Below are 21,685 nucleotides of genomic sequence, written 5' to 3'. Positions count from 1 at the left end.
TTTGGCTAGGATGTTGGATTTAACTGCTTCCCTGTGGAGATTGCTCTGAGCGCAACCCGCCCTCCATGTTCAAGGACAGCTATTATGTGTCTTTTTCTAAAATAGCCTTGAGAAAATACTCATTTTAAATGTTTTTATTAGTACATTATACTTAATCATAATAGTGGGGTTGTGACATATTCATAGATGCATATGACATAATTTTGCTCCATTTCAATCCCCAGTACTGGCCCTTTCCCTCCCTATTCCCTTCCTTTATGCTACTGATTTTCCTTCCATTTATTTATTGTTTTTAAATTGCTGCATTACAGTTATATATAAAAACAGCATAATTTGGTCCATTTTGTTCCACAGTTCCACCCTCTAATCCCTCCTCCATTCCCCTTGATCCCTCTCCTCTACCCCCCTATTCTCCCTTCTGTTTTCATGGGATTCCCCCCTTCTTAAATTTCCTCATTCCTCTCTAGCTTCTGCCTATGAGAAAAAAAAAAAAAAAAAAACATTCTATCCTTGACTTTCTGAATTTTGTTCATTTCATTTAAAAAATTCTCCAGTTTTATCCATTTACCAGCAAATGACATAATTTCATTCTTCTTCATGGCTGAGTACATATTGTGTACATATACCATATTTTCATTATTCATTCATTTGTTGATTGGCACCTGGGCTGTTCCACAATTTGACTATTGTGCATGCTCTGTAAATATTGACCTATCACTGCAGAATGTTAATTTTAGTTCTTTTGGATAAATACAAGGAGTAAGATAGCTGGGTCATATGGTGGTTCCATTCCTAATCTTTTGAAGATTCTCCACAGTGTTTTCTAAAGGGGTTGCACTATTTTGCAATCCCACCAACAATGTACATTTCCCATCCACCTCCTTGCTAGCATTTATTATTATTTGTATTGTTGATGATTGCTATTCTGACTGGAGTGAGATGAAATTTTGATTTGCATTTCCCTGATTGCTAGGGACTTTGAACATTTTTTCATATATTTGTTGGCCCTTTATATTTCTTCTTTTGAGAAATGTCTGTTTAGATCTTTTGCCCATTTACTGATTGGGTTATTTGTTTTTTGGTGTGTGTGTGTGTGTGTGTGTGTGTGTTTAGTTTTTTATATATTTTTGCATATTAATCCCTTGTCAGAAGAGTAGATGGCAAAATTTTCTTTCATTCTATAGGCTATCTCTTCCTGCTCTTGTTTCCTTTGCTATGCAGAAGCTTTTTAATCTTAAATTATTCTACTTATTGATTCTTGGTTTTATTTCTTGAGTTTTAAGAGTCTTATTAATGAAGTCAGTGCCTGAGCTAATATGTCCTCACTCTAGGGTTTCTTCTAGCAGTTGCAGTGGTCTGACACTTGCCTCAGGTTCCCCAACATCTCTGCCTTTTCTGCAGCTCCGGCGGTTCCCTTGTGAGAGCCTCACACACGAGTCTTAAAAGTAATGATATTTGAGTGATGGATATGCCAGTCATCCTGATAGGATCATTGCACGATCTACACATGTACTGAAATATCATTGAGTGCCTCATAAATATGAACGAGTATGACGTGTCAATTAAAAAATTGATTAAAAGTGTGCCGTGTTAAAAAATTCCAACAAATTGTTTTTAATTTCCATGCCATTTTTGGGTGAATTAAACAATGTTATTTGAAACCCAACGCACTTGGGTGTACTGGCCTGCACTCCTGCATTCCGTCCCTCCCAGGACAAACGGCTCCGAGTTGGGCAGCAGGACGTCCTTTCCCCTAGGTCCTTCACACAACTTGGAACGAGATGCGTGGGGGCCGCTCCGCCACCCGAGCTCTTTCCCAGGAGCGGCGGCCCAGGGCCGGAGCGCGGCGCTGCCCAGGCGCTCCCGGCGATCTCGGTGGGGCCTGGAGGGAGGGGACCTGGCAGCGGGATCGGACTTCCTCCCTCCACTCCGGAACTGTGAGCCCGAGCGGCCGGGACGCGGAAACCCGGGAGGCGCCGCGGGAGCCGGCGGGGCGGGGGCGGCCGGGGCGGGGCCGGCGGCGGGGCTGGGCGGGGCCGGGGGCGGGGCCGCGCGTGGGCTGCGCCGGGTGCGCGGGGCGAGCTGCTCCCGCTGCGCTCTCGGGACTGCGAGCGCTGGGCACCGGCGGGTCTGCGGTTCCCCGCGCGCAGCCGCCGCCGCCGCCTCCTCCAGAGCGCTGGGCCCGGTGCGGCCGGTGGCCGCGGCGATGTGACCCGGGGCCCTCGAGCGCGGCCGGATCGCCGGGATGTGGCTCAAGCCCGAGGAGGTGCTGCTGAAGAACGCCCTGAAGCTCTGGGTGACCCAGAAGAGCAGCTGCTACTTCATCCTTCAGCGGCGCCGCGGGCACGGCGAGGGGGGCGGTCGTCTCACCGGTAAGGCGCTCGCTGGGGTGGGCCGGGCCCCGGGCCTCGCTCCCTGCCGGGCCCGCAGCTCCCAGCCCGGGGCTGAGTCGCAGGTGGCGATTCCACGGGAGACACCGGGCCAGGACGGCCCTGCCTCGGGTTTGTTTCCTTTCTTCTCATTTCTCGTGCAAGCTCCCGAGGAGGTTGAGCCAGAGGGACTCGCGGGCTGGTGCATTTTCCCGGGTGAGGCAGGTGTCTTTGCCACCTGGCCGGGTGAGCACCTGGAGGTCAGACTAGGTTCCAGGAATTGGAGAAGAAACGCCAACTGGAGCTTGGCCACAGGGCGCGCGGGAGTGGGGACGGTGGGTGGATGCCCCCTGAGAGGACAGTGGACCTCTGTGCTGGCTGCCAGGTGACAGCGGGGCCTCAGGGCAGGCCTGGACTTGGCCATCTGGACGTGGCTGAGGCTCCAGGTGGTGTCGCGCGGTCAGGGACTCGAGGCCAGCTCATGGTGAGGCGCAGCTTGGGAAGTCTGGTGTGTGGGCCTGGGACTGTCTCTTCTTGCCTAGGGGAAACTGAGGCAGTGTGATTCCCAAGCTTATGATCTTAGCAAAAATAAGCATAGGTTCCACCCCTTCACTGTCTTCTGAGGAATGATAGGAAAAACAAAACAAATCAACAAAAACCAAAACCAGACAAAGAAACCTCAGGCTTGTGAAGTTGATGAAAAACAAGGCTTTTTTTTTTTTTTTTCCTAAAAGTTATGATCCAAAGTTTTTGGAAATCGAGGCCAGCTTGCATTCGCTAGAATGTCTGTTTAAACAGATCAATGAAGGAAAATTCGGTTGTACTTAGGGGACCTATCTGAAATTTTCCAGTTGCAAAATCTGAATAATAGTGACCTTTTGTCACAGCCTTCCTACAGAGAAAAGCAAGGTTGGAAAAGTCAAAGGACCAGGATTGGGTCCCCAGGTTAACTGTTCATGACTCTTGGGCCAGTCTGGGGAAGGCTTTATCCAGGTCTTGTTAAGTAGGGGAAATGGACCAACATGACAAAACCAAAAGTTCAAGAGAAATTACCTCTGGTAATTTAAGCTCAGAGAAAGCTGGCAGCTTGTTTTGTTAGAGGAGGGAGACTTGACAGAGACCCCAGGAGTGGGTAGGAGTTGGCAGGATTCTAGGTGGAAGGGGCAGTGGAGGGTTCTGGATGGAAGTGGGGTGAGGCAGTGGGGGATCAGTGGTCCTGGTGGGTAGCAGATGTAGCAGGAGGCAGGAAGCCATAGGGGCCTGGGAGGGACTCTGAGCTGCACAGTGGTGCCTAGTACCCTGGCCCTTGGGAAATGGAGCTTGGTGGAGCTTTACAGGGCCCAGCAGAGGCGAAGAGGCTGGAGAGGGGTTTGTGCCTTGTTCACTGATGGTAGTGTATCTTAATTTATGGTGCCTTAAGTAGGGTACCTGGTTTACAGTAGTCAAGGGTGAGTATAGGGCTTGGAGATTTTCGAAGTAGGAAGCACAGGACGATTGTCCTACACATTCTGTGTGCTGCTTTAAGAAAGATCTATGAGGGCAGATGAATGAAGGCCTGTCGCCTCCAGGTTATCCACATCAGGCAGGCTCTAGATGTGGAGGGCAAAGCTGCTCGTACAGTACCTGGTTGTGCTTTGCTTCAGGCCCTCTTGTTTCTGACTCTGGTGTCCAGGGTCTACCTGTAATGAATTCTGTCTGATATGGACCCCTTGCCCTTGCATTGTCTAACCAGGCAGGTCTCATGTTGTAATAGCCAGGCTTTGGTCTTTCTTGGTTTGAACTTGCTGTGAATATACAGAACATTCTTAAAGGCAACAGTAACAACAATGAGAGAGAGAGAGAGAGAGAGAGAGAGAGAGAGAGAGAGAGAGAAAGATAATTTGCTTTATTTCTTAGAGACCCAGAACCACCTCCTGTTGATTGTGCAAGGATGACATTTCCTATGTAGCCTGATATTGACCTTTGAGCATTTAGCCCTGAGGCAAGTGGCATGGCTGTGCCAGGTGAGCCACCCAGACCTACAGTATCACCATTGTGCTAGTCTTCCTGGGGCCACTTATGGATGCTGTAAAGTCAAGACTGATTGGTCACAGGGCAGCTTCATGTTGGTGGTTTTAGGAAAATATGGAAATCCAATGTGACAGACTTTTGGCAACTTAAGAGTTTAAAACTTGGATTTAGTTTATGAAAATAGTGGGAACTGAAGTAGAAAACATTGTGACTGATTAGTTTTTGTTTTTGTTTTATTTTTTTTCATTGCTGGGGATTGAACGTAGCATCTCCAGCAAGCAAGGAAAGCACTCCACCACTAAACTACATTCCCAGTCCTTTTTTATTTTTTGCTGTAAAGTCTCCCTAAATTGTCTGGGTTCTTTGAAGTTGTGATCCTCCTGCCTCATGCTCCTGAGTAGTTAGGATTGTAAGCTTGTGCCTCCATGCTGGGTTACTGTTCTTTGGAGGCAAGCAAATGGAGGGGGCAAAGAAGGGTTGGAAATAAAATGTGAGGGTGCAGTAATCAAAAAGTATATTTTTATTGAAGTGCTAAATTTGCTCTCAGGTAGAAGTTTAAACCTAAGGTCTGGAGTCTACTGTGATATGAATTACCCAACTTCAGAAATATGTTTTTGTTTCATTGAGGATTATCACTTGCCAATCTACTTACACACACAGACACACACATACACACACACTCACACTCACACTCACTATACACCTCTCGATTTTATTTTTCTCCATAACTTTTTTACTTTCTAACATGTAATATACTTACATATTTTCTTCATAGTTTTTCCAAACTTAATTACCTATTTCTGAGGGCAGGTATTTTATCTATGATGATGCCTAGCATATAACATATGCTGAGTCAACATTTTTCAGGGCTTTTTTTTTTTTTTGTGTGTGTGTGTGTGTGTGTGTTTGCTTCTAGGTTGAACCCAATTTTAACCCCCCCACTTTTTAAAATTTTAGACAAGGTTTTGTTAAGTTGCTTAGGGTATTGCTAAAGTTGGTGAAGCTGGCTTTGAACTTATGTTCTTACTGTCTCAGCCTCTTAAATTGCTGGGATTACAGGCATGTGCCAGCACATTTTTATAGGTGCATTATAATTATATATACTAGTGGAATTTGTGGTTACATATTACTACATGCGCACAGTGTACCAATATAAGTTGGTCCATCTTGTTCCCCAGTATTTCTCCTTTCAGTAAACACTTGTAGGATGAAGAGATGGATGAATGCATATATAAATGATAGATCCCACTTTTTTCTTAAAGTTGGATGGGTGCAGAAGCCCAGCTTTTACCAACTGAGGCTGAGCTGATGGAATGGAACAGGAATATCCCCTGTCTCCTCTCTGCTTCCTGTTTACCTGGCAGTCTGACCACTGTGGGAAGCGGGAGGGGTGGGGGGTGGGAAACAGAGTCCTTCTCCTCCTCCATCTCTCTCTCTCTCTCTCTCTCTCTCTTTTTTTCCCTTGTAGCTCCTGCTTTTGAGGGGGCGGGGAGTATTGTGGGCACTATGGCATTGACTTCTCAGGTGGCCAGGCACAGACAGGCTAACCTTGCCATCTCTTGGAACCTCTTTCTTTTTCTTTAATTTTTAAATTTTAAATTTTTGGTGCATTGTAGTTATAACCAACAGTGGGGTTCATTTTGATATATTCAAAGAAGTAATAGAACATAGTTTTATGCATTTCAATCCCTAGTACAGTGCTCTTCCCTACCCTTCCTCCATACTATTAGTCTTTTAATTTTTTATATTTATTTATTTATTTGTGGTGCTGGGGATTGAACTCAGGGACTTGTGCGGATTGAACTCAGGGCTTGTGTACGTGAGGCAAGAACTTTACTAACTGAGCTATATCCCCAGCCCCTTAAATTTATTCTTAATTGGTCCATTATAGTCATATAAAACTGGAATGCCTTGTGATATATTCACAAATGCACATGGTATAATTTGGTCCATGTTATTTCCCAGTTCTTCCCCCTTTTCCTCCCCACCTCCTCATGCTTGGTCCTCTGCTTCTGCTTTACCGCTCTTCCTCGTATTCTTGGGAGATCCCCTTTTTAATTCCTTATTTTGGGGGGTGGGGGTGTTGGGGAGGGCAGGAGGGAGACCTGACTGGAAAAATGCAACCCGGGGCTCTGGGCAGAACTGAGACTGCCACCTCGCCCTCAGGTCGGAGTGTGGTGTGTTCAGTATTATGAGGTGTTTCCAAAGTTCTGTAGACAGAAGCAATTTTGCTCCACTGGGAAGGAAGTACAGTTATCCAGTGTTCACAGTCTCCAGCCCGTGGGAATATTTCTTATAAATGTTCGGTCTGCTCGGAGAGAACAAAGAGAGGGAGAAGTTAGTGTGTGGGAGGCAGTGGACAGAAAGAACACCCAGGCCACAGCCCTCCCTCCCCAACAGCTCTCTGAAGCTCTTCACGATGGGATAAGTGTAACTCTAAAGACCAAATATCATTGTTCAGATGTGCCCTTCTGAAGGATTTTATTTTTCAGTGTCCGATTACGTGTATGCCTGATGCCTGTATAATCTTGCAACTCTTTGCCCTAAGAGAATGGCCACTGTGAGGTTATAACATGAATTAACTATTGATGTTTGCAGAAAGCGTACCTTCAACCCCCGTTCTCATCATAGCATTTGAACCAGTGATGGGCTAAACGATTCCCTAAACAATTAGGGTCAAGGGAGGAAGATGGTGTAGTGGAAAATTGTGGGTGATGCTGGCTTTGAGTCAAGGTGAGGCTGTTGGTTACAAATCTGGATTGAGAGGCCCGGGGCTCGTTTACTCAGTTCTTGGCGCCTTAGTTATGACTCGGCCTCAAGATGGGGCGATGCTGACAGTTGCTCTGGAGGGTTAGAAACTGTTCCCCATTAGGCTTTGCCATTTTTTTCTTTCCACTAGGAGTGCATGAAGCTTCCAATTAAAGTAAAGTTTAGAATTAAACAATAAACATTGAGAGCATAACTTGTGCTTGGCATCTGGTGGGTTTGAAAAAAGAAAAACGAAGTAATATTTAACAAAGGTGAATGACACGAGGGCTTCTGGGAATAAAGGTGTAAAGACGTTTGTGTTGTAGTGAGGGACACAAGAAATAATCATTTATCTAATAGAAAGTGTGTGTTTCTCAAGTATAATTAAAAGATTAAATATTAAAAAGCACGTTGGGTTAAGTATTGCCCAATGGCCAACTAACGGGCATTTTGCAAGATTTGGGTACTGGGCTTCTTTGACCATATAAATAGAGAACTTCACCTGGAATTTATTCATGCGTTGATTATATAGCCCATGCTGTGCTTAATGTGAATTGTCTTCTGCCTTTGGAGTCAGGTCTCCAAAACTAGGGGCTTCCTGTGAGCTCCCAAGCCTGCTCAGGATGACTTTGTCAGAAGGCTGGAAACTGGTGGAGCCCAGCATGCTGTTGCTTTTGTTAGCTGGTTTTGTAACCAGTTAACAAAACGCACAGGGGTTCTAACCTCCAGCAGGACTGGAGTCCTGCTCAGGTAGCTGAATTTGTTGGTGCCTTTCATGTCAACCAGTCTTTGGCTCCACACCACAGCTGGGGGCCTTGTGCAGGAGTCCCAGGTGTTGGCTCTGAAGTCTTCCTTGCTTTGGTCTTGTTTCCCCAAAGCACCATAAGGAAGAAATCACAAATAAAGGAAGTAGTTTGAATTTAGATGCACAAAACTGAAGAATGCAATGGGTAAAATAAGTGATACACCTTTAAGGACTGATAAACCTTTAAGAAACACTTTGAGGTTTCCGAGAATTGTAGTTAATGAGAGTGTAATAGAGGCCCCGTATCTGTAATTAGACAATCAAAGGAGGCATACACTGTGTCACTCCAGGACATCATAAGCGGTACAGATTGTGTACCTCTTATGTGGGTAGCAAGGCTAGTTCTTTCAGTCTGATTGGGACTCCTTGAGAAGAGTGGAAACCCTGGGTTAACCCTTTGTGGTATCTTTAAAAGAATTTATTTCCTAGCAGCCAAGGAGCAAGGGTGTTATGATTGTGACTCCACATTCTGATGGCAGTGGGTGAAGGAGGAATTCGTTGAAAATGATTGTAGTAAACCTGACAGTATTCCAGCAGATTTTCTCTAGTTTTGAAAACTCTTCTCGGTTGTATTAAAAAGCAGCCATGAACATATTGTCATGCTCTTGGAGTCGCAGGAGCTGACCCTGCCTGGGTCTCAGGCTGCTTCTCCTCCGCCTTCTGCTCTTAGGTACGGACCCTCCAGTGGCAGGCAGGTTTCTCTGCCGGGACTTTCACCAGCTGTCCCCTCTGCATCAATGTCCTTGTCTCCCCGGCTGCCCAGCAACTTCTCATTACCCTTGGATCTCAGCCTGAGCTCCACTTCCTGGAAACCTGCCCCTTCCCTTGCTCTGAAGCCTGATCACCTGATCCTCTTGTACTGCCTTTCACTTTGTTTTATAGCACCTGCCACTCTTTGTCTGGTGGCAGCTTTTGGTAGCTTTATCTGATTAGAGAGAACCAGAGCAGGAGCTCTAGGAGAGAGGTCCCAGGTCTTTGTCCTTTCTGCTCTGCCTCCAGCACCAGAATAATGGTTCTTGATAAATATTTGTTGAACTCACAGGTATCTAAGTGGAACGGAGAGACGGGAGCCTGTGCAGTCGAGATGTTGGACCTCAGCCTGGAAATGGAATCATGCAGAACACAGGAAGAAGTAACACAGACTGTTCTTCACTTTCTCAGGCCAGCGCTGTAAGGACCAGCGGTAGCTTCTTGGCTGATCCAGCCCAGCTGTTAGAAATACTCGTTGTTGGTACCCTTCCTGTCAACGATTCTATCAGAGCCAGAATCATCCCCCCTATACATCAGCAGCCAATTAACAGCTTTGCCAATTTGAGTCATTTGTATCCCTGAGCATTTGATGGGTCATTTTTTCTGCTGGATTTTATTATTACTTTTTTCCTGCCTCCTTCTCTCTACTTAAAAAAAAAAAAAAGGTGGGGGGGAGTCAACAACAGAATACACAGCACCCTAATAAGATTTCCTTATGACAGGTATGGCATTTTGTGGCTGGTTTCTAATGTGAAATCTTCCATGTGCATAAGAGTATGTGCTATGAATGTAAAGTGTAAATAACAGAATGAACACGATATGCCTGCCACCTGTTACCAAAAAACACAAAACAAAACAGAATTCTCCATGCCTGAGAGACCCCTTCTGTTTCTCTGATCATGTTTCCCATCTCTGCCTTGTGGGAACCATGCTCCTGAATTATACTGCCTTGCTTTTTTTTTGGAAATGGGGATTGAACTCAGGGACACTTGGCCATCCCCAGCCCTATTTTGTATGTTATTTAGAGACAGGGTCTCACTGAGTTGCTTAGCGCCTCTCTTTGCTGCGGCTGGCTTTGAACTCACGATCCTCCTGTCTCAGCCTCCTGATCTGCTGGGATTCCAGTGTGGCCACCTTGCTTTTCGTCGTGTTTTAACACACTTGTAGGTATCCCGACTTGATACATGGGTTAGTTTGGTGTGATGTTGTAACTTTATATAAGGGGGCTCATACTTCATACTTCCTGTACTTTCCGGTAGCTTGGTGAGCCTCCCCTCTCTGACGAGACAGCATGGCCACACATGAAGCTGTGGTTCATTCATTTCCATCACTGCGCAGTCCACTGACTGGATATTCTGTGACGTGATCATTCATCCTCCTGTCAGGGGGTGTTTGGGTTCTAGTTGTTATTGTCTTTGCTCTTACACCTGATGGTGCTGTGAACACCCAGGTAGTGTTCAGACCTGTAAAGGTTTCTCTAGAGAATACGTCTGAGTGACCTCACTGGGGGTGTGTCAGTCAGGAAGGGCTGGAAACACCCCAACACAGGGACTTCCTTCCTGCTGTGCATCCCGTGAGGTCAGCACAAGTCTCCTTGTGTGTTGGGCTCTCAAAGATGGGCCAGTAAAGGCTTCACTTCCAGAGCTTCCAGGGAAAGGCAACTTGGTGAATCTGGCTGTTACACTTCCCCCTGAAGCAACACACCCCTTCTGCTTAACAAAAGTTCCGTTGGCCACAGCAGGTCACATGGCCACGTGTAACCTCAGAGACCTGAGGACACACCATTCTGCCATATGCCTGGAGGGAGGGAGAACTGGAGCATTGGCCAGCAGTCCCAAGACTGGGCGGGAGGGTTCTGAATTTTCAGACCTTTCAAGATAATTCTAAATGGTTTTCCCAAGTGCTTGTGTAAATTTACATTTCTGGAAGCAGGGCATCAAAACTTCCCACAGTGTAGATCCTTGCGTGTTATTACTGCCAGAGATGCTTTTTGTTTTTGCCAATATGGTTGGTATTAGAATAGTATCTCAGAACCCCTGGAATAATATTTCTCTTTTAATAGAAATGTAAAATTGTGTGTGTGTGTGTGTGTGTGTGTGTGTGTGTGTGTGTGTTCGTTCTGAATTCTTCAATTAAATGTATTTCGTCATGGGTCTTTGGAAGAACAACACTTTTAATTTTTGATTTTCATGCAGTCTGGCATATCAATTATTTTCCTTAGGAGTTTGTGTTTTTGTTATTTGTTTGAGAAGGTGCTTTCCAGGGTGTTGGTGTGTGATCAGAGCCAACAATCCTATAGCAAAAGATGGGTAGATAAGAGAAAAAAATAGTAAGTTTATTTAATCAAAGTTTTACATGATGTAGGAGCCTTCAGAAATAAGTCCCAAAGACCCAGGGAAAGATATTTTGAGCCTAGGTTTCATGAAGCGTGGAGAGGTGTGTGGAGATGCCTGTGGGGATGCCCCCGGCCTCTCTGCACAGTGTTCTTTCTGGGTTATGGGGCAGAGCTCCTCTGGAATGAATTCCTAAGGGGGAAGGGAGAGAGTGATCTTTTGAAAGTTTATAGCTTGCTTTGAGGGAGAGGGGCTTAATGTCTGTGATTTGCCTTGGGAAGAGGAATTCTGGCTTGCATGACTCTCTTTGGAGAAAAAAAGGGGCAGGAGACAGGAGGATGGGAGAAGGTCAGGAAGACCTTGCTGCCAAGTTCTCTCCGGTCTTCTTTATTTCAAAGTGCTCAGCATGCCAAAGTGTCCTGTTTGGGGGCATTGTGCTCTGAGCCCCTCCATGGTGCAGGGAGATCCTGAGATGACAGTGGAAGTCCCACTCTGGTCCTTCCTCTAAGTCCAGATTGGAGCAGGGCAAATGATGGCAGGAAAACTTCTGGAAGACAAGGTATACAGCCATGCAGTATTTTTGCACACATCAAAAGAAGATCTGCACCTGGGGAGACCACACTACACAGAAGGCTCAATAGCCAGAGAGCCAGTGGAGTTATGAACTCCAGGAAAACGAAAAGTCGCACAGGACAGAAAAACTTTTGCAGTTTTGCTAGAAACCTCGGCTTGCTAATTTTTTTAAAATCTTATTTTTTTTCCTTTGTTTTTGGACCTGGGGATTGAACCTAGGGCTTTAGCAAATGCGAGGCAAATGCTTTGCCATTGGGCTGCATCCCAGCCTGAGCTCTCTAATGTTCATGTGGTTGTAATGATGTAAGGATTGACACGCAATGTAGCAAAAACTTACTGCACCATTGGGGCATGAGGGGAGGGTGGCAGTGGTGGTCAACCAAAGGGAGCCACCTCCACTTCTGAAAGCTGACCGTTAAGGCCTACATGAAAAATGAAAGGAGGGCTGGGGCTTTAGCTCAGGGGCAGAGCGCTTTTCTAGCATGCATGAGGCACTGAGTTCAATCCTCAGCACCACATTAAAATAAATAAATAAAATGAAGGTATTGGTCTACTGCAACTGAAAAAAAAGTTAAAAAAGAATAAAAAGAACTGGAAGAGTGCCTGGCATGGTGGTGCACGCCTGTCAGCTGCTTGGGAGGCTGAGGCAGGAGGATCTCAAGTTTAAAGCCAGCCTCAGAAATGGCAAGGCACCTAAGCAACTCAGTGAGACTCTGTCTCTACATAAAATATAAAAAAAGGGCTGGGGATGGAGCTCAGTGGTTAACTGCCCTTGGGTTCAATCCCTGATACCAAAAACAACCAAATAAACAACTGGAAGAGGTTGTCCCTTGGGGGCTGGGGGAGAGGGGCGTGAGTGGGGAGAGCGCTGCTGTGGTTCTCATGAGAAGCCTCCTATGATTCTATGCTGCTTATATATAGCTATGGCTTTGATGAACTATGGACAGATCTAAAATTTGGGGGAGCTTGGCATTATTTTTGGCTAGCTAGCAGCTCCTCATGGGTAGTGGGTACCAGGAAGGCTCATTGAGCAATGTCGTGTCATTACCCTGTGGACTGTGAGTCCCCTGGATAGCTGTGTGTCAGCTTTGTCCTCTCCGTGAGCTATATTTAGCCTTGGGAATGTCTAGCATGTGTGGGGTGTGTCCTTTCACACAGACTTAAAACTATCTTAGAAGTTCATCTGAACTACTCAGGTGCTTTTATTTGAAATTCAACGGTATCTTGGATTTTTTTCTCTCTTAAGAGGAAATTGGTTTGGAATGATAAGTTCATGATCTTTGTCTCATCCCATCTCAGATGTGATTGTGTCACTGTAACCCACTCCTCCCCAGATCTAAGTTTCTTAACCTATAAAACAACAGCAACAAATCCTATAAAAAGAACCCAGACTCTTTTGGTTTTGTGGAAGATTTCATGCTTCAAACTGTTTTATTTTCCAGCGATGTCAGGGAAATTGATTCAATTATTTATAATTAAGAAAAATTCCCAAAGAGCATTTTATTTCACAGTGCCAAGGTCTGTTCTCTGACCATACTCATGTTCTGGAGAGAGAGATGGTACAGTGGCACCAATGATGATATTAAATTATGAATACTGAATCTATTGATTCTTAGAAACTACCAAGTTGGTTTACATTGTCAGGAGGGTGGTACTGTCCTGCTGCATAGTGAGTGCAGGGGACATGAGAGAATAACAGTAACTAATTTAGACTGAGTACCAGGAAGTGTGCCTCTGAGGACCTGTGAGCTTAGCTGAAGCTTGTAGAATGATGTTTCCTGGATGAAAGTTGAGGAAAGAACCTTTGAGTAGAGGAAATGACCTGTGCAAAGGCCCTGAGGCCACTGAGAGTCTGTTTTGGACAGGTTGATTTTGAGATGCCTGGGAGTTGTCTAGTCAGCCCTGTAGCAGAGGAAACTGCACTGGGGACCAAGGAGGGGCCAGTGGACAAAGGTAAACAGCAGAAGATATTTTCCTTGAAGTCAAGAGAAAGTATATACAGGAAGGAGGGAGGGGTCCACTCTGCATTACCGTATGGAAAAGGCTGGTCAGACCCTGGGGGCCTCAGTGAAAGCAGTTGGGGTGCAGGGAGATGTCATGTAGGAACAGGCTGAAGACCGGGATGGCACGTGAGGATGGCCCTCAGGACAAGTGCTGGACTTGGTGGAGAGCTGCTGGGCCTGAGACAGGCCAGGGCTGGGACTGGAAAGTCAAGGGGGTGTTAAGGGGTCCAGGTGAGGGGACTCTGGGAGTCATTTCCCAAGGAATTTTGTTTTAGAAAGAGGTTAAGTAGCCTGAACTGAAAAGAAAGACTTGCCCCAAGAAATCTGTCAGTGACACCCGATGACATGATAAGAAATACATATTTGGTTTCTGCCCCTAGTTCCTGGCACTCTAGAATTTATGATTTCCGGAGTGACAGGGGTGTTAGGAACATCTTTTGTTCTGATATTTGGCCTTTGAATCCAGTCCTGACACAGAGCACCCTTAGAATTTCCTGGTGATAGGAGTGTCTTTTCTTGCAATGAGGTGACCCTCCATGGGCTCCTGGGTGGTGGCCAACACCCGAAAGATGAGCCACAGTTGGAAGCCTGGAGCTTTCTGCCTCACCCCCATCCTCTGAGGAGGAGAAAGGGGCCTTAAATTGAGAACAAATGATCATGCCTACATGATAAAGCCCCCATAGTAATCCCTAAACTATGGATTCTAGAAACTTCCAGGTTGGTGAACATTGCCAGGAGGGTGGTGTTGTCCAGCTGCACAGGGACAGAAGCTTGTGAGCTCAGGACCTTTCTAGTTCCCACCCTATGTGCTTTGTTTGATTCTTTACCTATGTTCTTTATAATGAACTGGTGAGCAGTAGTGCACCCCTGTAATATCAGCTACTTGGGAGGCTGAGGCAGGAGGATCATAAGTGTGAGGCTGGCCTCAGCAACTTAGCAAGATCCTGTCTCAAAATACAAAATGGGGATGTAGTCCAGTGGTAGAGGACTCCTGGGTTCAATCCCCAGCGCCTCAAACAAACATAATAACAAAAAAAACCCACATATAGATAAAAGCAAAACTAACTGGTAAACATAAGTGTCTGCCTGAGTTCTTTCTGTAACTATTGGACATGAGGAGGGTGTCATGGGAATCCCTAACTTACAGATAGTTGGTTAGAAGTTCAGGTGGCAACCTGGGTCTTGTGATTGCAGTGGAGCAGTCTTGTGGGCCTGTGCCCTTTCCCCCAGGGTCCGCACCATTTCCAGGTAGCCAGTGTTCTGATTGACTTTTAGGACACCCAGTATGTGTGTGCAGCTTTGGAGAATCATTTGGTGTGGGAGGAAGCAACACACTTTGGGTGTTGGAAATGTGGTGAGTCGCAGAGCAAAACTGTTTTCTCATCATCAAAAACTTTAATTTAGTGGAGTTCAAGGATGTCGACTTAGAACTACCCACTGATTGTTTGAGAAGAAAATGGCACTTTAAAGATTGAGTAAGGTCAGCTGGGAGTGTAGCTTAGTGAGAGATCACCTGCGGCTCTGGGTTCAATGTCAGCACCATAAAAGGAAAAAAAAAAAAATGAAAATCTGGGTTATTTTACTTGGCTGACATTTAGTGTCACCTGTCACCTATGTGAGCAGGCCCCTTGTCCGGTAGCGTTTGGGTAGATGCTAGTAGGAATCTTCACGGAGTGTTTTGCTTGGACTTTGTTTCATACACATACATAGTTTTGTGTTATGAATAATAATCAAGATTCAAAAAATATAATTCTAGAGGGAAAACATAGGTTAAATATCATTTCTGTGGATTACGTAGGTTGGCCAGGAGGTGTGGCTCTGAACTATTGAATCCATTTACCAGGGTTTTCACTTTTTATTATGGGGTGCTGGGACTTGAACCCCGGGCCTCTTGCATGCTTGGCATGTGCCCTACCACTGAACTCTGCCCCCACCCCTAACGTGGCTCTAATGAAGTCTGCAGCCCATTGGTTGGGCTATAGGGAAGTTATAATGAAGGACAAGCCCAGTGTGGTGGCACATACCTACAATCCCAGCAGCTCTGGAGGCTGAGGCAGAAGGATTGCAAGTTCAAAGCCAGCCTCTGCAACTTAGCTGGACCCTGTCTCAAAATTAAAAAATAAAAAGGGCTGGGGATGTGGTTCAGTGGTGAAGGACCCCTGGGTTCAATCTCTTACAAAAGAAAACAACAACAAAAGGCTATGCATTCTTAAGATGGGATTTGCCTGGTGAGAAACAGTGTGGATCTTCTGGACTTTGTCCTCTATGGTATTTGCATAGTAGAAATGCTTTTAAAAGGCATAAACAGCCTTAGCTCAACCACAGAGAGATTTAGTTTTTTCCGCTGCCCTGAGAGTTCAGAAAGCTAAGGTGGGTTTGGGGTTCCTGTTACATTGCTGGCTTGATGCTATAATTAAAAATAAATGCAGACTCAAAAGCATTAAGATTGCTCTCAGAATATATAGCTGTCACCGTCCACCTCTTAAGGATTGTAACAGCAAGGATTTGGCTGGAGAGAAGGGTCAGGCTAGATCTTTGTATCAGAGTGGGCCCCGTTTAATCCCACAGTAATGGAGCTGCCTGTTAATGTGAGGATTAAATTCCAAAGTCAACATAAAAGGCAAAAACTACTTAGGGTAAAAACAACTCTTAAAATCAGCAGGCACCTGTCTTGGTAATTTGCTCATGTTTTAAGGAGTCCCTGAGAGGTGAGGGTCCTTGTGGAACAAGGAGGGTCTGCCCTGCCCCTCATCCCTCATAACGACTAATGGACTGTCTGTGCTAATGGTCGTCCTCTTGGTGTGTTGGCCAGTGCATAATGTTGAATTTGATAATTCAAATGTGAACTGTGCGCGGCCACTCTGCTACCAGTGACTAGTTGAAGTAAGTGCCTCAACAAGGGGCCCTCCGTCTTGATCACACCTACACTTTGGTGTATTGATTGGGGGAATTGCTATCAGGTGAAGTTGATGGTGGTGTTTCTACTAGAGCCAAGGTATTGATCTCTGCTCAGATGGCCTGTAGGCAAAAGGTCTAAGAGATGCTGTTTGCCTTTCAGGCTTTTGCTGGTCTTCCATTTATCCAAAGAAAACAGATTTTAGGAGAAGCACCGTTGCAGAGCCCTGTGCCACACTGGAAGGTTCTCTCTGCGAGAATGTGTGTCTTACGGTACAAGCTGCTTTTCTTGTTTGCTTTTTACTTTCTCTGCCACCTGAAAGGCCAGATTGGAACATTCTATATTAAAAAAGCAAGAGTTAAGTTAGAATCTGTTAAAATTTGTAGGCATCTGTGGATTTGGCCTGGCACCTACACTGGCCCCACAGACCTGGCCAAATGAAGAGCTTAGTGGCAGTTAGGGAGGTTTGGGTGGTTGCAGGAGACCAGGAGCCTATTAAGCATGTTGTAACCAGGTGACTGGGTGGTTGACTGGGTGGAAGCCAGTCAAGCTGTGTTCTAGGTCCCATGGCTGTTTTCCATAAATGCGTCAGATCAGGTCCTTGGTTGGTCTTCTCAGAACTCGCTCTGGCTGCAGGCGCTACCTGGTTTGCTAATTTTTTGTCTTGTGTTTAGTTAAGTAAACTCTAGTAAATTAAATTCTTCTAGGAATTTTAACAGTTTTGATGTAGATTAGTTGGTCTAGGAATTTTCCTTTTAATGGTTTTGGAGCAGTTGGTAGGCCATGAAGCAGAGAGCCAACGACCCTCTCCTTTCTCTCAGGGAACCAGCCGTAGTTGCCCACAGAGCATGCTGTGTTTGGGGTCTGCTTGCTGCACCTGGGGATGCTGGGTAAGATCCTGGCCAGGTTCTTGCTCCACAGATTTGTGTTTTGAATGGAGTTTGAGCATGTTTTTTGGTATGAACTGGGTTTGGAAGTTGTGACACTCAGCACTGGGACCTGTAAGGAAGTCTTGGGTGTCTGAGTAGGTCAGACAAACTGATCTATAGGAACAGGACTGGGTCCTATGCAGAGGTCTCAGGGTCTGATTGGTTAGACGCGTCATACCCCACTGGCCCTTCCTCCCCCTAGATTCCTGATCTGGGTTCATAGGCAGATAAACCTACTGGAAGATAGGGAATTGTGGGTTCAACTATCCTGGAGTTTAGTATCATTCCTTTTGGAATTCCATCAAGGTTAATTTATGCTACAAGAGGGCCCATAACCTTGGGGTGGTACCTAGGATCAGTTTGTGCTATGAGAGGGCATATGACCTTTTTGGGGTTTGTGGTGGCTGCCTGGGTTAGACAGAAACTGGGCTGGGTCCAAGGTTTCGAACATCTCCATTTGGAGCCCCAGCCAACTTTATGTATATGAATTCCCAGAACCTGGACTTTTTTTTTCAGTCAAATGGGTGATCCTTACCAGAAATAACTGCAAATTACAGTGGCCACAATGATAGTTTTAGCTTGGATAAAATCATTTATTTATTGGATACATTAAAAGAGGAAGGATTAAAAACCCCAACTGAATTTTATTTTTGGTACCAGAGCTTGAACCCAGGGGCACTTAACCTCTGAGCCACATCCCTAGCCCTTTTTTATATTTTATGTAGAAATGGTCCTGCTGAGTTCCTGAGGGCCTTGCTAATTTGCTAAGGCTGGCTTTGAACTCGCAATCCTCCTGCCTCAGCCTCCCTAGCTGCTGGGATTACAGGCATGCACCATGGTTTCTGGTGAGGTGTTTCTTAATTAGCACACAGAAGCTTTAAAAACAACTATAGGAGTCGGGGAAAGAGCTGTTTGTAGAAGCTAAGCCCATAATCAGTGGGGTCTGCTTCCCCCTCCAGTAAGGAAAGGTCAAGGTGCCCTGGTCTAGCACGGAAAGTGCTGCTTCTGTCCCAATTTGCTAACGGACCCCACTCTGGACTTATTAATTTCGCTGAAAGAACCAGCTGAGCTGGGAAGCTTCCTGTTTGTGTTAGAGACCAATCTTAAGAAAATTTGTATACCTAGAGGAGATCTGCATTTGTGCACCTGGAGGAGGGAAGATTAAATCACTGGAAGCTTTTGTAATGAAGGCAAGGACAGGTATCTGTACAAGTGTCACCTCTGGCCATTTCTGTCTCTGCTCTTGGCCTTGGTTGTGTTCAAACCTGAGATCTGACTATGAGAAGCAATGAGGCAAGTCAGCCGAGGAAGGAGCACACATTCCTTGATTCATCCCTCTTGCCAGAGTGAAATGGTCAAGGGTTGAAAATATCCTCAGAATGGTATTTGAGAAGGAAATTGGAGGATGTTTTGTAACAAGGTCTGTCTGGGCGTGGTGGAATCTCCTGTGATGAGTTAATCTTTAGAGGACTGGCGACAACGGAGTCCTTTGGAGGCTCTGTAAATGGATGGGCACTCACCCTGGTATTCTGCTGACTTTTTTCTCCAAGTGCCTTGGGCTTAAGTCGGTATGACTATACTAAAGCCTTGTATTTGGAGTGGTATTTTCTGAATGCCCAACAGCTATCTTTGTAGCCAGGAGTGGTGGTGCACATCTGTAATCCCAGGTGCTCGGGAGGCTGAGACAGAAGGATTGCAAGTTCAAAGCCAGCCTATGCAATGTAGCAAGACCCTGTCTCAAAACAACAATGTTTAGGGACATAGCTCAGTGGTAGAGGTTTAATACCTAGTACTACCCCCTTTGCCACCCAAATGCTAACTTTTTAAAATGAGTAACTCGAGCATATTTACAAACATAAGAACAAACATGTTAGGTGAATGTAAGTGGATGAAAGTTGATAGATAAACCTGTCATGTTTTCAGGAATTTTTTGAGGTCTTGGAGTTATTTATGTTGAATTGAGAGATGTGACATGTCCGAGTTATTTTTAAGCTAAAATACCAAAACTTATTACAGAATCAATATGACTGACTATTGGGAGATTTCCCAATTATCTTTAATGGCTGGGGTAGGCTACTGGAGGTTGTTCTAAAGAGAGAACAGCTGTTCACTGCTTTCCGTGGGAAAGTGCGGAATGTGTTCTAATTGGAAAACATGGAGTGGTGCCATGATATGTTGGAAGCTGATACTGTGTGGCATTTACCAGATGCTTGACCATCTCTGTGTACCACGGTCTACTAAGGCAAGGGAAAGAGTTACAAGGCAGATGTAATCCCGTCCCTCCTGGGAGTCGTAGGGGAAGCAGATGCATGTGTATAGTACAAGAAAACACAGAAGATTGGTAATTGTGTTAAGTGCTGTGAAAAAAAAAAAGGCTGTCTACTCCCTGAAAATGGATGGCTGGTGGAGCTGGACTCCTAGTCAGCCATTTTTATTGCCACTCTGTGTGGCTCTCAGAGTTTTAATATCATAGCATCATCCTGTCAAGTGCAAGAAGTAGGAAGGAGGCACAGAAGAGCTTCATTATGATGGGACCCTTGCTCTGCCATCTTGGGGCAAGTTCTTCATGTCTAGCTGTGGCCCACTTTTGAGGAAGCTTTCTCTGAAAGTCTCCAAGAGATGCTCAGTTCCAGGACTCCAGGGAGCTCCTAGAAGTGTAAAATGGGTACCCAAGGTTTGAGACCCTGAAACCTCACTGCATTTCTGGTGGTGAGAAACACCTGGATTAGTTCTGTCATAGTTTACCCAGGAAAATGGGTTTCTCTGTACCTGGAGTTCTCTCCAAAATGCATCATATATAGACAGTTGTGAATAACCTTTTGTCTACTGTTATCAGCCTTCCTACTTGGAAAGCTTCTATATCACTGGAGAACACAGAGGATTTCAAGAACACATTCATGTCCCAACAAAGGTAGCGATTGAGTGAAATTCCTCTGTAAATATTCAAGTGATCTTTCAGGTAGCAGAATTGTAGCATTGGAAGTTGGTCTTCCCAGGACTGGGAAACCAACCAACAGCCATAAATCATTTTAGCAATTTTAGATCTGTCACCGTACCAGTATCTTCCCATAATATCTGCCATCTTGCCCACTCCAGTATCAGTGCAGATGAATAGCGATGGCACAATCTCACAACCTTTAGGAACAGGCTTGCTCATAAAGCAACTCTTTTCAATACACCTTGTTTTTCTAAACTGCAAAAACAAAACAAAACAATATGTACCCTTTGCAGAATCTGCTCATGGTCAAACATTAATCTGAGAGCAGTACTGTGTCTTACTACTAAGTGGCATTAAAAATGGCCAACAAGGAGTTTGATTCTAACATTCATCTATTTGCAGGGAGTGGACCCTCTTAAAAGTGCATAATTTTTCTGTATTTTCTTACTTACATTATATACATGCATCTGTATATTTCTTCTATGAGAAACCTAGATACTTGTTTTCCCTTCTTTAATCTGGTTACTGGATGCTAGACTACTTATCAACTGTTTTAGGTAACTTTTCTATTGCTGTGACCAATATACCTGACAAGAACTAATTAAGGGAGGAAATGTTTATTTGGGGCTCAGTTTCAGAGGTCTCAGTCCAAAGATGACTTGACTCTTTTGATCTGGGCCCAAGGTGCAGCAGAACATGATGTCAGAAGGGCACACAGAGGAAAGGTAGTTACCTTGCAGACAGAATGCAGAGAGAAAGGTGGGAAGGGGCACCGGGGATGGTGCACCCTTCCAGGGCATGCCCCCCTTTGGCCCGCCTCCTCCAGCCATGCCTCACCTGATTAGGGTACAGCTCTCACAATCCAGTCATTTCACCTCTGAATGTTCCTACATTAACACAGGAGCTTTTTGGGGATAGCTATATATTCCAAACCATAACATTGGCTTGATCTGGCCCAAGGTGCAGCAGAACATTATGTTGGAAGGGCATGGCTACGAATAGGTCTAGGTCTCTTGAAGAAGCAACAGTTACATATATATAATATAAGTAAGAAAATACAGAAGATTAGTAACTAAGTACTTTTAAGAGTGTCCACTCCCTGCAAATAGAAGAACAGTAGAACCAAACTCCTTGTCAGTCATTTTTATTGCCACCTAGTAGCAGACACAGTGCTGGTCTCAGATTAATGTTTGACCATGAGCAGATTCTGTGAAGGGTACATCTTGGTATTTTGGCAGAACAGGGCAGAGTCTGTAGTTGCTAATACTTTTTGTTGCATATGGATAAAATGGTATTGTAGCAACTCAGTTATGAGAAAACGAATGGGCTTT

General features: G+C 45.2%; 1 protein-coding gene across 4 annotated transcripts in view; it reads left to right on the top strand.

The window, feature by feature from the left end:
* The first annotated feature begins 2,071 nt into the window (after positions 1-2,071).
* Tbc1d8 (TBC1 domain family member 8) overlaps positions 2,072-21,685 on the top strand; it is a 121,034-nt gene continuing 101,420 nt past the window's right edge. For all 4 annotated transcript variants that reach the window (XM_076832519.2, XM_076832518.2, XM_076832520.2 and 1 more), the window contains exon 1: positions 2,072-2,372. In XM_076832519.2, coding sequence (XP_076688634.2) covers positions 2,246-2,372 — 127 coding nt within the window. In that variant the 5' untranslated portion in view covers positions 2,072-2,245. The remainder of the gene's footprint in view (positions 2,373-21,685) is intronic.

Source organism: Callospermophilus lateralis, chromosome 14 (genome assembly GCF_048772815.1).
Source record: "Callospermophilus lateralis isolate mCalLat2 chromosome 14, mCalLat2.hap1, whole genome shotgun sequence".
In the NCBI taxonomy this organism is placed as follows: Eukaryota; Metazoa; Chordata; class Mammalia; order Rodentia; family Sciuridae; genus Callospermophilus; species Callospermophilus lateralis.
The sequence above is the reverse complement of the archived record's forward strand: the minus strand, read 5'-3'. Positions and strand labels throughout refer to the sequence as shown.